The 16,818-nt window shown below is 50.3% G+C and overlaps 1 protein-coding gene across 3 annotated transcripts; it reads left to right on the top strand.

The window, feature by feature from the left end:
• Positions 1-3,671: 3,671 nt before the first annotated feature.
• On the top strand, positions 3,672-15,503 carry fam49al (family with sequence similarity 49 member A, like; the record flags this gene model as incomplete). Of its 3 annotated transcripts, none has more annotated exons than XM_080001643.1 (11): positions 3,672-3,781; positions 7,335-7,414; positions 9,611-9,732; positions 11,009-11,114; positions 12,920-13,056; positions 13,286-13,363; positions 13,689-13,805; positions 14,205-14,284; positions 14,647-14,773; positions 15,107-15,177; positions 15,440-15,503. In XM_080001643.1, exons 2-11 carry the CDS (start codon positions 7,342-7,344, stop codon positions 15,501-15,503), a joined length of 975 nt encoding a protein of 324 aa, XP_079857769.1. In that variant the 5' UTR covers positions 3,672-3,781; positions 7,335-7,341. The 3 variants fall into 3 exon arrangements, with proteins under 3 accessions (XP_079857769.1, XP_079857771.1, XP_079857770.1); XM_080001644.1 differs by lacking the exon at positions 3,672-3,781 and adding an exon at positions 6,408-6,430; XM_080001645.1 differs by lacking the exons at positions 3,672-3,781; positions 7,335-7,414 and adding an exon at positions 6,355-6,430.
• Positions 15,504-16,818: the final 1,315 nt, after the last annotated feature.

The following is a 16,818-nucleotide window of genomic DNA, read 5'->3' as shown; positions in this document are numbered from 1 at the left end:
TGAGGCAACACTGCTAGTAGCCATTGAGCCACCACGAAGCACCACAAGAGTGTAATAATGGAAGGCGGACCTCTCTTGGGGTCGGACGGGGTGGATAGGAGAGAGGTGGTGATGGCCTGAGCAATAGCTGTATAGAGAGGAGGAAAGGAGAGAGAGAGAGAGAGAGAGAGAGAGAGAGAGAGAGAGAGAGAGAGAGAACAAGTAGATGAGTAATCACCATTTTGGCCCTGACTTGTTCAGAGTGCGGAAGTAACATGAGCTGAGTGCCACTCAACCAAACAGATAGATGTCTCAAACAATGGCTCCTGGATCTCTCTCTCTCGTTCTCTCCCTCACTCACTTCCCCCTCCCTCTGTGTGTGACTGTCTTCCCCCTTCCGCTCCCCCTGGTCAAATTGTGTTTTTTTTGAGCAGGAGGCAGGGCCTGTCCAGACAGGGTCCTCAGGTGGCGGCCTTCCATATCCTGGTCCATGCCTTGACCTCCGCTGACCTCGCTCTTTCTCGACCTTTGACTCCCGCCGAGGGGCGATCAATGAACGTCGGTATGATCACGTACGGGAGAATCCCAGTAAAAAAAAAAAAGACTTGCTGGTGAAGCGAGCCAGCGTGTAACTCCAAGGAGCGACCGGCGTGGTTTACACCCCCTTCCCCAGGGCTAATGGGAGAGTTATTGGGGATCGTGGATATCTCTCTCTGGTATAGCTGTGCATTAAGGAGATTAATGGAATTGCGTTGTGCCCCTGTCTCTCAGCCCATCCATCCACCCATCCACCCATCCATCACTTTGTACTTTGACCTGTGCCTGTACGTCGCCTGCCTCCTCCTTTCTGTCCATTTATCTGTGAATCGGTCCAACTCTCGGCGGCGGAGCGTCCACGTATTTTACCGTGAGAATGAGATGCTTGGTTTCCCTGGCAACTGGATTTCGACGCTGACCCGGGCCCGCCCCCTCCCGGTCGCTCGGCTGCCACGCAATCTCCCTCGATGGGAAACAATGATGCAAGGCCAGGAGGAGTAGTGTTAATCTTTGCACCAGTTGGTCGGTAACACTGCAGGGGGTTCTGCCGGAGACAGCCAAGCAAGCAGGCTCATTTTGTTATCGTACCAATGTGAAAAGAAATCGTTATAATAAGGGAAGTGCTAGTTCTGATGGATCCAAGGAGCTGCATTGTGTTCATCTGGAATCCATGATTGACTACAATGACCTCTCATAACACTATTTCACTGGCTCGATTTGTTAATTTTTTTGTGTGCGCAAAATAGCAATTTCCTCTTTTTGATTCATTGGTTTCCACATTTTGCAACTGCAGATAAACCAAGATAAACGTATCTTGGTTTGGAGGTTGCAGAGCTGCGTCAATTGGTTGGCACAGGATGACAGGGAAGTGGAATCCTGTTCACCAAATATCAAACAAGACGACTGGACGGGTGTTACTTTGGGAAATCTCTCAAATTGGTCGGCTTTTTATATATACAGTATGTACAGTGTACGCCAAGGAGGGAACAAAGGCGGATGTGTAAAGGAGCAAAACAAAGAGCACAAAATCAATCAAAAACGGGGAAAAAATGTATCCTGTGCACACAAATCAAATCAAAATGAGAAGACGACTCATACAACAATGTACATTTATGAAACGCCTACTCCCTGGAGCGCCATAGTTCCCGCGCGTGGGACTTTGTTTTCCTTTTTTTAGTTCAGGGATCTCACGCGCTTGTAGTTCCGCCTTTCCCGTCCTTGGTTACGTTCCTTTCTCCCCACGCTCGCTGGCGCACAGTGCCACTCCAGGGACAGGTTGACGTGTTCCCGCCCCACCACGCTCACCTTAATCTCTCTCTCTCTCTCTCTCTCTCTCTCTCTCTCTCTCTCTCTCTCTCTCTCTCTCTCTCTCTCTCTCTCTCTCTCTCTCTTTCTCTCTCTCTCTCTCTCCCTTCCTCCAGGTGGCCGAGTGCTGATGCTGTAACCAGCGTGTGGAGGTGTCAGATCCCCTGGTTGATGCAGTGAAGTGTTCCGGCGGGATAGTACGTAAACAAAGGTAGGAACGACGAAACCGCTGGGGCCGAGAGCGCTAATAAAGGAAGTAACTGGAAATAAACACCACGACATCTGCAAAGAGGGAGAGCGCGGAGGAACGCAGTATGCGCCGTATGAGGCGTGTCACAGCAAGAGCGAGCGGCAGGCTCGAGCGAAAGAACGCGGGGTGTACGAGGAGTTGGAAACTGATTGGTAAAACAAGAGAGAGGAATGGAGGGAGGGAGGGAGAGAGGGAGGGAGAGATGGGGGGAGAGAGAGGAAGAGGAGAGGGAGTCGAGAGTGCAAACCCAGCATCCCCGGCCATACGGCGCATCTGCTGAATGGGTTTGATTCACAGGCCACTGGGTTTCCAGTCGACGGAGAGAGGGACAGAGCGAGAGAGAGAGAGAGAAAAGAGGGAGGAGGGGGGGGGGGGGGGGTGAGTGAGACAGAGAGAAGAAGTAGGGGCAGTTTTATTGGCGACAGATGAGACAACAAGGTGAAACATGCGGTAATCTCCCACAAAAAGGAGAAAGAACGATGGAGCACCGGAGGTCTTTCTACTGGAGGTCCAGACAGTAAAAGTCTGGCCGTGTTTTTGCTCCAGCCCTGTGCTGAGCCACTGGTTGGACCTCTGTGTTGAGTCTAATTGGCCAAATCCACACGGTTGGCTCAAAATCCCGGAGTGGGATCTCACCTCCTGAACCCGGATTTTCCACCTGGTCCAGTTGATGGAGGCTGAAGGACCGGCTCAAGTTTGAGGAGCGCCGTTTGCTCCCAGTTGCATAAGAGAAGCACTTTGAGCACTTTTTTCCCCCCTGTTCCCGCTCTCAAGGGGCACTGATGCAAATACCGTGTCCGTTGCTAAAGTAAAACGTAACCTGTGTTTACGCAACATCATAGTGGATCATCTCAAAGATGCGAATGCACTTCCTCTCTAACGCAACCCGAAACTCCCGCCACCAGTGAAAAGTCAAGGGCGGCGTGATGCGAGATGAGCCGGGGCAAGACGAGGCCCCGGGAGGAGGGCGGCGAAAGAGAGAAGTGAGAACGAGATGACGGCCGATGGGGACGCTTCGCTTTTTTTTTTGGGTTTCCCGTCTGAGGAACTAAGCCTCGCGTCGGAGACTGCGTCGTGGCTCGACTGAGACGGCAGGAGGGCGAGAGTAGAACGGGTCCTGCCTCGGGTCTGTGAGCAAGCATGTAGCACGGAGAAATAGATGGGGAAAAATAGGAGACAGGCGGTAGCTCGTGCGTGTGTAATCCACGCTAATAGCAGGTATAAGCTTCCCGACTGAGCGCTGTGGCCCGGCTACGAAACAAAACCACAGAGAAACGTAAAAAGAGAAACGCGGCAGAAGCGCCGACTGAATAGAAGAACAAACAAAAAGGAAAAAAAAAAAAAAAACCCTGAGCTGAGTATCTTTTAATAGCCGTCTGAAAAAGAGAAGTGTGAATCGCGAAGCGGAGAGGACGGCGATAGAGCGAGACAGACAGAAAGAGAGCGAGAGCGAGACAGAGAGAGAGAGAGAGAGACAGAGAGAGAGAGAGAGAGAGAGAAACTGAGCTGAAAAACAGCCCAGGGAGAAAGTGACGACCAGTGTCGGTCGAGCCTGGGGACTCCATGTTTGTTGGCGCCGAAAGTCAAGCCACGCTGGGATTGAAGTCGCTGCACGTCGTCGAGGCGAAAAAGTAGGAAGGAGAGGAAGAGGAAGGGGCGCGAAAAGAGGAAGAGCAAGGACGAAAGATAAGCGAAGGGACCCAAAGCAGGGTAAGGAGATTAGAGAGGTGCCTTTTTTCATTTTGGAGAGGAAAAGGGGAACCGGAGAACTCTGCCTCCGTCTCCAGGTCCCTGCACGGTTTGAGCGTCAGAAGCGTTCTCGACGGTCAGTGTGTGTGCGTTTGTGTTGGAACATATTAAATGGTGGCTGGAATTTATTTTTCTCTCCACCCTCTCTTCGCTCTGAGAGGGAGCGGATGCTATTGCCGGGCCGACAGTATCCTGGCAACCGTCAGCTGAGCGCTGCTCTAGAGTTGGACCACATGGTACTTCAGACCTGCGTGTGTGTGAAGCCTGTGTGTGTGTGTGTGTGTGTGTGTGTGTGTGTGTGTGTGTGTGTGTGTGTGTGTGTATGTATGTGTGTGTGTGTGTGTGTGTGTGTACGAGTTACTCATATGTCGGCTACACGCTGGTGGAATGCTTGGCCCTGCAGATCTCCAATGTGTTGCCTTTGCGATCACCTTGTCACGCCGAAAGGCGCGGATCTGCTATTCATATATTCATGGGATCATTTCAGCCCCTGAATCGCCCGCTGACCGGGCAGTCTGGATGTCTCGAGAGAGAGAGAGAGAGAGAGAGAGAGAGAGAGAGAGAGAGAGAGAGAGAGAGAGAGAGAGAGGGAGAGAGCGAGAGAGCGAGAGAGAGGTGTGCGGGGTGCGTTTTTTAAAGACCGTTTCGGGGCTCTTATGTCACAGCGGTGACTCAGCATGCAGCTTTCTCTTTCTCCCTTTCTTCCATTCTACTCACGACAAAATAAAGTAAAAACAGAAAAGGCTTTTTTTTTTGTTATGGACTAGATGGCGTCTGCGGAACAACGCACTATTATGAAATTTAAACAAGCTGGTTAGAAGAAATCCCAGCTCTCTCTCCCTCTGTCGCTCTATGGGGAACTGGGTGCTGCATTGCAACACGCATTCTTGCTGAGTAACAGCATTTTTATTTTTTTTTGCAGGACGATGGCATCTCATAAACATGCAAATGCGGGCCATTAATCACTCACCGGGGGGCGGAGGGGGGTGGAAGGTAGCGAGCGTAGCACATAAATGTAAAGGATAAGGCGGGGGGGGGGGGGGGGGGGCTGTGAAACCTGGTACCCGCTTCCTACTCTGCCTGCTCTTGAAGTCGTCCCGCCTCGCTCGCCGTGTCCGTGAACTGGAGGAGATTAGGAAAGGAGAGAACTTTGAGAGAAATTTGAGCTCTTTTGGCGCTGGAAAGGGGTGGCGTTCGGCGGTCCTATACCGTACCTGTCTACGGGACCAGTCTCCCACCGTACCTGTCTCCCCCCAGTATGGCTTATTGTAGGCGCCTGTATATGCGAGGACAAAATTGGGAGGTCTCGCAGAGGCAATATGGTGGCATTGCAACCTAAAAATGGCAGAGAATAGCCTTCGATTGCTGTATCTGGGGCTGGCCCTCTGTCAGAACTAGTCAAAATTCTTCCACACCGCCCCCAATGCACCATCGGCTACGGTCGGTCAACAATCGCACCTTTACCGTTTACATTCATCGCGTACTTCCGGTGCGTCCGCTTTCTGTCAGCTAATAAATAGCCGTGACCTGCGCTGCTCAATTCTTCTTCTATGCTCCATTTCTCTCGAGAGCTTGCGAAAACACCTTGAGTCCCGCTGAGACGGCGTCCATTTTTCTCCTGTCTCCTCCCACCTCGACTGGAACCTTACTCTCCTGCTCCTCCTTCTGGCGCGGGGCCGGTCGCACCGAGCACGCCGGCCTTCGATCCAAACGCTTCGTACCCCTGAAGCCGCGCTGTCGATGGTTTTTTGGATCGCGGATGAAGCGCGGTATACTGGAGCCTTAATGCTGCACAGAGTGCTTTGCGGGAACCTTTTAATTTCATCTGCATATGCCTGTTCTCCGTTTTTTTCCCCCTCTGCCTAAAGCCACAAATCCCAGTTCTGGCCCTCCCGACTGGAATTAGGTCAACAATATTGTGAGCCATTTCTTCCTCTCCGGCCTGGACAATGCGGTACTCGTATATAGTGAGAGACACACCAAAGCAGGCGTTCAGTCCCCGTGTCTACCCAATAACGGTCTCTTAAGGCCGTGATCTAATAAAGCTTTTGCTTGCTGCTCTAGCGCTGCGCGGTCGCACAAGGCCTCGGAGATGAGGTTCATAAAGCCCTGCGTCTGTCGCTCCCATGAAGACTGTGTTTCGACGAAGAACATTACCAGTGAACCCCTACTTTATTGGGTTACGATAGAGATGTAAATGGATCAAATCCGCCACTCTGCTCCGCGGCGACTCCCGCCGAGCCGGCTAAGTGATTCACTACTGGATTTACAGCCGCCCCCCAACCCCCCCACCCTAATCTAATCCTAAATTAATCTAAACTAGAGTCGGTGTCATTCATTTTTGAGCGGAATGCTGTGCCCTCGGACGGCAGGCAAGGCGGAGGTGGAAGAGTAGACGGAGATAATTGAGACAGGGGCAGATGGTTAAGAAAGCCGCTCGGCCGCTGCGTCCTCCATGTTTGTTTGTTTTTTAGTTTAATTTCGCCTGGTTCTGTGTACTGTATGCGCTTTGTTGTTTCCTCCAATCCAGGTTGCCAGCCATGGGGAACCTCATTAAGGTCCTTGGCAAGGACTTAGAGAACTGTCCGCATTTTTTCCTGGACTTTGAAAGTAAGTGAGCGCCGGGGTGTGTGCCTGTGCGTGCATGTGTGTCTAGGTGTGTGTAGGTGTCTGTGTGTGTGTGTGTGTGTGTGTGTGTGTGTGTGTGTATGTGTGTGTGTGTGTGTGTGTGTGTGTGTGTGTGTGTGTGTGTGCCAACGTTCTTTTTAGGAATATGTGCGTGCGTGCACATACCTCTATGTTTGTACGTGTGTGTGTGTGTGTGTGTGTGTGTGGGAGGCAGGGATGGGAATGTGGGGAGGCTGAAGGAGTGGCGGGTTGTGAGGGAGGGAGGTGTGTTTGGATGCGGGTTGTCGAGTGGGTGAAGGCGTGAGGAGGGAGTGTTGCTGTGGGCCTGGTTTGCCACTTTTCAGACATTCTCTATTCCCACTCTACACACCTGTAGGGCTGCCGACGCAGCCTTTGTGACATTTAGCCCCTGACACTGCAAGATGGCCGCCCGCCCTCAAACCACCTCCGTTTCATTATTTGTCGTCATCAAGGCTCCCGTGGATGTCTCATCATTAAAATGAAGCCCCATGACAAGGGTGGGATTAGAGAATGTCTGCGCCCACGTTGCCATGCCAACTTCACCCAGAACATACTTCGACCACGCCATTTCATCCCAACACCCACCCCGGCCCCTCCCCACACGCCCTCTCATCCGAATCCCCAGTCCAACACCTTCAGTACCCGCATCCACGCACACACACACTACCACGCATAGATACGTATGGCTCAAAGGCACATGCACACACACACACACACACACACACACGCACACGCACGCACGCACGCACGCACGCACACACACACACACACACACACATACAGAAAGAGACACACAAACACCCACAGGCCCCTCGACACCCAGCCCCCTCATCACCCACAGATTTCTCCCCTCTCTCTGTTCCAGGGGGCACATGGGAAACCTCCTGAAAGTGCTGGCTTGCGCCGAACTTGAGCATGGCCCAATTGTTTTCCTTGACTTTGAACGTGAGACCATCCGCTTCTTATTTTTCGTTTTTGAGTTCTCCCTTTCTCTGCGTTTGCCTTTTCGTTCCTCCATCCCTCCACGGCCTCCATTTTACTTTACCACCGTGTCATCCTTTTCTTCCTTTGCCCGTCCCCCCCCCCCCCAAAACCCCCTTCCCTGCCCTCCTCCTTTATCTCCCGTTTTGATTTCCCGCCTGAGGGGACTGGCATTTGAAAGTCATTTGAATCCTTTATTTTGTGTCTTTTTCTCTCTTCGCTCATGTGCATCACCTCCTTTCTCAGACTCCAAACAGTCATGAGATAAGAACAATATTTGCATTGAATTTTATTTCTCCACACGGGAAAAAAAAACAAACCAAAAAAACCCTCCCCCATAGAAGTAAGAACGAATGCCAGGCCTTCGTGGGGCTTTATTCTGTTGTAGTTGCTTTAGGGTGACGGTGCGGATGTTCTCACAAAAATACAAATAGAAGACGCCTCCTGTCACCCTTTCAACTCCTTTTAACCCTTTTAACTTTTCTGTTGTTCCAGCTTCAAAGCCTGAACAAGCAGTGTACGTGTGTATGAGTGTGTGTGTGTGTGTGTGTGTGTGTGTGTGTGTGTGTGTGTGTGTGTGTGTGTGTGTGTGTGTGTGTGTGTGTGTGTGTGTGTGTGCGTGCGACCTTTTGAAAGTCAGAGGTTGTCCACTCGGATCCATCTGCCCTATCAGTGAATTTTTAACCCTAACTCTACTCCAAACACACCCTTCCTCTCCCGTAACCCTAACCCCTCCCTCAACAGCTTATCTACTTTTCCCGCCGTCTGACTGGCTGTTTGTGAGAGGGTGAAGTGGGAGGGCTCGGGTCACTGGGGTGAACCGGGCCTTCCGTTCGGTCGCACAACCTCCCCGGGAGCGGTGGCTCCCGCGCCATCTGCAAGCTCTCCCGCTTCACCCGTGACGCAATAGTCACCTCTGTCGCACGGAATGTCAGAACCCGGGCCCCAAAATCGCGTCGGGGGTTTTGATGATCTAAAGGAAAGGTCCACCTGAACATCCAAAGCATTTTTGCTTTCATCAGCGCAAGATGCGGTTTAGCGGGTTCCCCACTAGGCCCCGGACGCACGAGCATTCTAAGAACATCTGCGAACGCTTGTCCTTCTAATAATAGTGGTGATGCCGAGTCCATTCATCACGGTCGAATGCATGTACAAAGAGGGGGGGGGGGGGACTTTGCGATAGTTAATTCACCAGGAGGCAGCGATGCCATGTGGGAGAATTGCCGCCACATGAAAGGACACAAATAAACAAAGAAAGAGGGGGAGGACGATATAGACATAGATAAAGAAGGATGACTCACATCTCCTCTCCGCAAGTGCAAAAGGCGTCGACATGCGTGCACGCTTCACAGTGAGTTGACTAACAGAGTAGAACTGTCCCTTCGTTTGGCCGTTCTCAAAACGAAGCCCTGTGAGAACCAGCTCATGGGGAACGAAGTTAATGTTCGGAATGGGTAGGTCCGTCGAAACGCCAATTGATGTCCAACCCTCCCCCCCGTGTCCCCAAATCATGAGCCAGACACTATTCCAAGCAAATTATTTATCAGGAAAACCCAATCTTAAGGCCCACACCTCCCAGGAGGAAACGTATCCTCCTCTAGACGCTTCTTCTGCTCTTATCTGGGGGCAACACCGCCCGGTGACCAAACATCAGGGCGACAGAGCGTGGCTCGTGCGTCTCTACAATCTCTTTTGACCTGACTAATCCTTGAATCTGATCTACAGCTCGCAGGCCCGATCCGGACCTCCGACGTGTGCGGCCGCGTAATCCGAAATTCAATTCCGCTAAATGCATTGCAATATTGGGTCGCGGCAACATCTTTGTTGACGCAGTCGTCCTCTACGGAGGTTTGATCGGCCCCATGTCAGAGGTCTTCATCTGGGCTTTTAGGATTTTTAGCACTTAGCATACTGTACTTGTACTTGAAGACCTTGCGGTAGCTTTGTTGCTAATCTCTCTCTCTCTCTTGCTCTCTGATCCCTCCCCGCTGTCCCAAAACACACCTCTACATCCCCTTTGCTTTTACTTCACTCTTAATTTTACCCCCTGCGGTCTCCTCTCTGCTTTTCCCCCTCCCTCTGAACATCCCCCTTCTCTCTCTCCCTCTCTGTTTCCTCGCTCTTTTGCCTTTCTATTGCCTCCTTCTCCTCCCCTCCCAGATGCCCAGCCCACGGAGGCGGAGACGGCCGTGTGGAACCAGGTCAGCGCCGTGTTGGAGGAGGCTCATGGGATACTTGCCGAGTTGCAGTCCTATAACGGCGCGGGCCAGGAGATACGAGAAGTGAGCGCCATTTAAACAGCCTGCCCACAATGAACCGCGCGGGCAGCGACGTCGTGCGTTTAAATGGTGTGCGGGGAGCACTTCGAATGGGACGCCCTCAATTCATCTCTTCGGATGAGTGGCACTTAAAGTATAGGTTGGCTGTTTTTCCAACCCCGGCCGTATTCAAATGTTGGTTCCCATCAAAACACAACCTTGTTAAACACTTTACTGTTGAGGAACTGAAAAGCCGTGCAAGGTGTTATGAACCCTTGTGAATCCAGTGCAGTATGTAATGCAAATTCCTTTTCGTTTCACACCTTGGCACGAACAGCCCCTGTAGTAAACTGTCGGGGGTTTCAAACACCACTTCCAGTTTGTTGATCACACATTCACTTCTGTTGGCCGGTGTCGTGCCGGAGATGTGTTCCTGTTCCCGGTTCCTGTTTACCTGAACAGGCGGGGAGACGCATGCCGGACATAAAACCCCTCGCTTCTATGTTTACTTCTACACCTGCAGTTTACCCAGAACTGGCACTTTAATTACCGCCGCAGTCTCAAGGATCAATGGCCATTGCTCTGCTGTTGGCTTTGCTTCAGTTGTCAACGAGAGACATTAAAAACTTTCCTCTCTAAACAGAGAAAAGAATTCTGGGTCTTTAAATGCAAACCTGGCCCTGAACCCCGAATGCCGAGTTCAGACTACCTGATCCTGGCCTGACTTTCCACTCACCGACAGGTTTTCGAGCGGGGTTCGAGAAGGGGACGGCAGTGCGAGGCAGCGCATGGAGCAGCAACCAGAAAGGCACCGCATGCCCATTTTACTTTTCTTCTCTAGGTTTTTAACATATTTCTTATTTAAATGACGCTTTTATTCGCGCATGGTATCGCGTCGATTCAGGCGTCGCTTCTCGGGTGCGTTTTGATGACAAAACACGATTTGGAAACCCGACAAGACTCGTCTGGGATTCCTCACCGCTGAAAGATCCTGTAATGTCAGTCATGACAGTGTGAAACCACAAGACTGCAGGATTCCCCATCGCAAGACAGAAAGTTGTGTAGTGTGAACAGTGCGATCTGAGGACTTTGAAAGTCGTGTCGTGTGTCCATGGCATTAAACACCCTAAAGGTCTACATTCCCACCATTGTATGAACTGATTGTATGACTGAAAATAGTGAATGTTCGACAACTGAAATAGGTGTTTGCGCTGGACTGAAAGGTTCTGATGTAGTGGAAATGAGAATAGAAAGGAATGGGAGACTAACATCTATGCATCTGTTTTCTCTGTCTCTGTAGGCCATCCAGAACCCAGGCGACCTGGCTCTTCAGGAGAAGGCCTGGAACGCAGTCTGCCCCCTAGTGGCCAAGCTCAAGCGCTTCTACGAGTTCTCCCTCCGGCTGGGTGAGTGAGCGAGACACACGTCCATTCCGTCAGGTTAGGAATGATAGATAAAGAGGAAAGGAAGGCGGCAAGAAGAAGAGCGGAGATGGAAGAAGAAAATCAAACAAGAGAGGAGACTGACTTGACAATGGCCGCCATGGCGACCTTGTACAGCCTGAGTCAGTCGTGACCATCACCACCATCATCATCTACTGCTTGCACGTATTATGCCTCTGTCACTATCTCTCTCACACACACACACACACATATATTTCTCGTCCTCTCCCGACTCCCCTGCAGCAGCCTGACCTAGCAAGCAGGCAGCCGTTGCTATGGAAACAGTGAAACATGGTCGTGGAGTGGCGAGTGAGGGAGAGCTAATGGGCAAAGCAATCCCAGTTCTGTGGCCACCGCCTCTGCGCTGCCACCTGATAGGACATTGATTTCGCAGATGGCTTGAGCTCGTCCTCTCAACGCAACATAGTCTAATAAGGGCCCTTGCTAATAATTAATGTTGATGTCTCCTGGACCAACACTGTGATTCACGTTTGCCCTTTAAACGTACTTCTGACAGATACTCAAGCCTCTCATTAAGTGAGACAGTGAGATCAGTGAGACTTTTATCTCACCAGAGAGTGAGAAGAAAAGGATCAGGACACGGTCAGGGCTCATTTATGCCATGGCTGGAAGAGCCTAAAAAATACGAGGACATTTCCTCCCGTCTTCGTGTGAGCTGAGGTTCCGCTGCTGTTCTCACCACTGGAGCACAACCCTTAGAATGACTGGCGCGCTTGGCGTCCACATCTGATGTTGCTCCACTTGTTTGCGAGCCTTTACCATCCAGTGCGTCAGTCCCCAGCAGGAATGGCTGCTCTTCTATAAGGAACACCCGCTCTTCTGGGAGCCATGGCTGTGTGTTTAGCTGAGCGGTGACAGCAGGACGAGAGGGGAGGGGTGTGGAGAGCCGGGCTCCTGCCTGGGCCCTTTAGATGAAACGCATCAGCGCTGTATTTATAGAAGGGCCCCCATGCATTTTTAATGGAGAGGAAGGGATGGGGCCTCGAGGGAATCTGATGCTGAGGCATTACTACCACGTAAGGCCTGCATGGTCCGGGCTTGTGGTCTACTTTGCTGTCTGCAGCACGGCCGCGAGCAGACCTCCGTTTAGCTGCAGAACTGACAATGAGACGATTGCGTCTATGGTCACTGACAAGGAAGCATCAGAATCAGAATCAGAAAAGTCTTTATTGCCAAGCAAGTTTACACAAACACGGAATTTGTCTTGGTGTACGGTGCATACATGAAACATAAACGTAAAACAATAAGTAAAATATCAGTGAAATATATAAGCATATGTAAAATAAGGCTGTTTTTTTGGGGGGGGGGGGGGTTTAATTAAGCTGTACAGTTGTGAAGGAATGTGCAAATGTTCAGTATAAAGTGTAACGGTCCAGAGAATGAGGAATGTGCGTTTATGTAACGGCTGGAAGAGCCTGATGCGCTGCACACATCAGGCTGTCTGCAGCAATCAGTTTAAAGGCTAATGAGTAGATTAACTGCGAGAACCTATATACATGTAACTGCAAACTGGTTCATGCTAAGAGCTGGTACCCATTGTACACAACTTTCTGGAAATACAAACCATGTATGTATTGTGTGTCGACCAATGAACATGTCCACTGGAAGGGCAACACCACCAGATTGCGGGCCTTGGTTGCGGTGCAGTTTAAGTGACTGATTTGAAAACGAAGCAGAAACAGAACAAGAAACATTTATTTGATCAACTGTCAACCTGTGTCGGTGTTTGTGTATATAAATATATACAGAGAATGCCCTGCGCAGCCTGCTGGAGGCGCTCACGAGTCCGCCGTACGCACCCATGCAGCACCTGGAGAGAGAGCAGGCCCTGGCCAAACAGTTTGCAGAGATCCTTCACTTCACGCTCAGCTTTGATGAGCTGAAGGTGAGGAAGATGTGCAGTTTGGTTGGTTTTTCAAGTTTTGGTCGTCCTTAAAGCTACACTAGCCTACTAACGATAATCATTTGGAGAAACATTGAGGTCCCTCCTTCGAGTAACGGAGTCGTTATTGTAGGACAAATATGCCTTTCGCATTGTCTATTGAAACGTTGTCCTTAAATGAACAATGCAAAGGGGTTTAATCATCTCTCTCCTCATTTCTGTATCCATTTAGATGACAAATCCAGCGATTCAGAACGATTTCAGCTACTACAGGAGGACTATAAGTAGGAACAGGCTCAACAACCAGCAGGTAAGGCCAGGTTGAAGTTCAGGTTGAAGGGCTCATGTTAAAGGACTCTAGTCCTGTTCAGCCAACCAACCCAAGGCTTCAAGAAACAAATCATATAATCACGGCCTGTTCTCCCTCCTCACCCTCCCGCAGGGAGTTTGGAGACAGTTAATATTTAATTTACTGAGTCACAGAGATAAGATCCGCTTCCCTCATACCGACCCGATGCAAGAAAGAGTGTGATTGGAGTACAGCGAAAGTCTTTAATGATTTGTGTCATGTTTAGATACGATGTCCATGTTGCCCCGTTATGTGACATCAAGCTGAACTGTGTTACGTTGGACAGCTGGAAGCTGAGAACGAGGTGAACAACGAGATGGCCAATCGGATGTCCCTGTTCTACGCCGAAGCCACGCCCATGCTGAAGACCCTGAGTAACGCCACCACCAAGTTTGTTTCAGAGGTGTGTTCACGGTCCTCTTAAAAAAAAAAAAACATCTGCTCCCTTCGGGGTCACTGGCCCCATCCCATGAATCTGCCCCTTTCATTCCCCAAGATCTTGACGTAGGTTTTCTCAAACAATGTTAATACATAAGAATGGAAATAATTTGTGAAAGATGATTAAAACCTTTGACTGTCCCTGGATGGTTTTCTTGAACAGTGTCATAATGCTGTATCACTATCGCACTGTGCTCATACCTGTGCTGTACTCTGTCTCCACCATGTGGTACAAAATGCTGATTATTCAATCAGTGCATTTGGATTAGGTCACACACACACACACACACACACACACGCACACATGCACACGTACAGGCCATCTCCGTATTGATCGTGCCTGCTTCTGTATCTCTTGTTCCAGAATAAGACCTTGCCCATAGAGGACACTACGGACTGCCTGAGCACCATGGCCTGCGTCTGCCGCGTGATGCTGGAGACTCCGTGAGTCTTGACTTCACTTTTACACTTCCTCTCTTCTGGCCTTGTTTCAAGGTCAGAAGCCTTGAACGAAGAAGTCCAATTAACAAGCCAACGAGAAGTAAAGACAAAAGGGGATTTTTTTTTTCGGGACACCACCGGGGATCATGGATTGAACAAAAAAAAAAAAAAAAAAAAAGCGCCCGAGCCTCTGACCTTCATGCCGGGCTTTAAGCTTTTCACAAATCTTTCTTGTGCCCCGTTGCCACGTGAATTACGAAAATCATTACAAGGGCTGTTGGCCTGCCGCTTGACAATATCACTCTGCCGTGCTTTTTCATTTCCATAATCTTCTTTTGTCCCTCGCCCCCTCTGTCCGCCCCCAGAGAGTACCGCTGTCGATTCACCAACACAGACACCATGCTGTTCTGCATGAGGGTGATGGTGGGCGTCATCATCCTCTACGACCACGTTCACCCCGTGGGAGCCTTCGCCAAGACCTCCAAAATCGACGTAAGCGCCACGGACACAAAGTACACAGGAGAAAGACATCCAATCTAAGCACCGCGCAAATCAAGCGTGAAAGGGAAATTCCTGTCAATCGGGGGCAATGACTTTGTCCACGGCCGAATAGGATGGTCCTCGAGTGGAGTCGTGTGTGACGGTGTAGTCTACCACAATGTGTGTTTCTGGGTTGGGGTTCCGTAAATGTGTTTGGGCCGGCGGTTGGGTTTCGTTGCGTCAGTGGTGGGTCATCGGTGGGGTCGGTGGTGGGGAGGGGGTTGACGGAGATCTGAGGTTGTCGACCTTTCCTTGACGCTATGTGTTGTCTTTGTGCGACGGCAGATGAAGGGCTGCATCAAGGTGCTGAAAGAGCAACCGTCCAACAGCGTGGAGGGACTCCTCAACGCCCTGAGGTGGGTGCGGGCGGGCGGGCGGTGTGTGCGTGTGTGTTGTGAAGAGTTTGCGATCAGTGTTTCCCGTCTTTTTTTCTGTTCTGCTGGTGCTTTACTGGGTCTTCTAACCGGAAGCGATCAGTTGGGGGAATTAGCGCAGCCTCGCAATTTTGATCTTCAAACACAAAAGCTTACTTGCATCATTTTATTTTTTTTGTGGAATTTGGAAAGGTTTTTTTTTTTTTTGCCCTCACCGCCTATCTTCATTCCTCTTCCGCTCCAGGTACACGACACGACATCTAAACGACGACAGCACCTCCAAACAAATCAGGGCCCTCCTCCAATGAGAGGCGGGGAGGGAGAGGAGGGGTGGGGTGGGGTGGGGTGGGGCTGGTGGGGGGCAAAGGGGAACAAGTACCAGAGGCTGACACCCTGTTTGTTTACAGTGAACAAAAAAAGATAAAAACGTGGAGAAAAAAAAAAGCAAATACCCAGGTGGAGGGAAAACAAAAAGCAGACCTGATAACGGAGAAGAGGAAAATAATTATATATATTTATTGTCAGCTGTCCATCATTCTGTCTCTCTCATTTTGTAAAGTAAAAAGTAAAAAAAGCCAGAAAATAAAATTATAAATATATATTGCGACAAAATAAAGCTAAAAATTAAGACCAGATGAAAAATAGGTAGGACTTAAGGTGGAATAAGAGGAAGCTATACTGCAAAAATCTAAGGTCAGAATCAAAGACAAAATGTACACTTTAAATATTTTTTAAAAAAGGTTGGAAAAAATAAAATAAAGGGGGTCATATTCCAACGGCGGTCTGTTGAGTATTTTTGCACACAGTTTAAAACAACAGAAGAAGAAGAAGAAGAAGAAGAAGAAGAAAAGAAAAAAAAAGGAAAGACGCCGACGCTCCACTTTGGAAAAATTGTGAGGTTGGCGCGGGCAAGAAACAAGGAAATAATCAAAAGAGATTCCAAGCTGTATCCCTCGGGGGAGTGGTTGGTTGGTTGAGGGTGGTGGAGACTTCAGTGTTGGAACAGACCCCCCCCCCCATCCCTCAGTCTTGCTCTCTCTCCATCCCTCGGCCGCACTGATCTCGTCTGGCGGGTGGGAGTGGAAGCAATGTGATGGATGCCCTTCCGGAGATTTGCTTCCACCGGTCCGTAAGGGGCGGCGAAGGGGGGTGGGGGGGGGGTGAGGACACGTATACTTTTTAGGATGCATCTGGGGTTTTTTTCCGCCTACCAATGCCCCTTCCTCCTCATCGTCACTCTCTCTCTCTCTCTCTGGTCCCTTGGCACATAACAAGTGCCCATTGGGAGTGCCCCCTCGGCTGTTTTTTCCCCCCAAAGTAGTTTGGCTTTTACTTGAACAACGTGGCCTCTCTCTCATCCCTTCACGGTGCTAGCGTGCTTTTCCCGTCGTAATGATAACAACAGCTCTCGTACAAAATCGTCAAAGTTTGATTTTGACCGACGCAGGGCCTCAGCACCTGCAGCAGCATTTGGCCCATCCGTGCCCACGCGAACGTCGACGGTCCGGGCCTTCAGTCCTTCACGGTGTCTTGGGGTCTGTTAACGTCCGTCCATCCTGCGATTTCATCGTAACTCATTAGCGGGGGATGAGTAGCCGTCACATGCACTGCAAGGCTCCACGG

Source organism: Zeus faber, assembly GCF_960531495.2.
Source record: "Zeus faber genome assembly, chromosome: 1".
NCBI lineage: Eukaryota > Metazoa > Chordata > Actinopteri > Zeiformes > Zeidae > Zeus > Zeus faber.
This window is presented reverse-complemented; position numbering and strand designations above follow the sequence as displayed.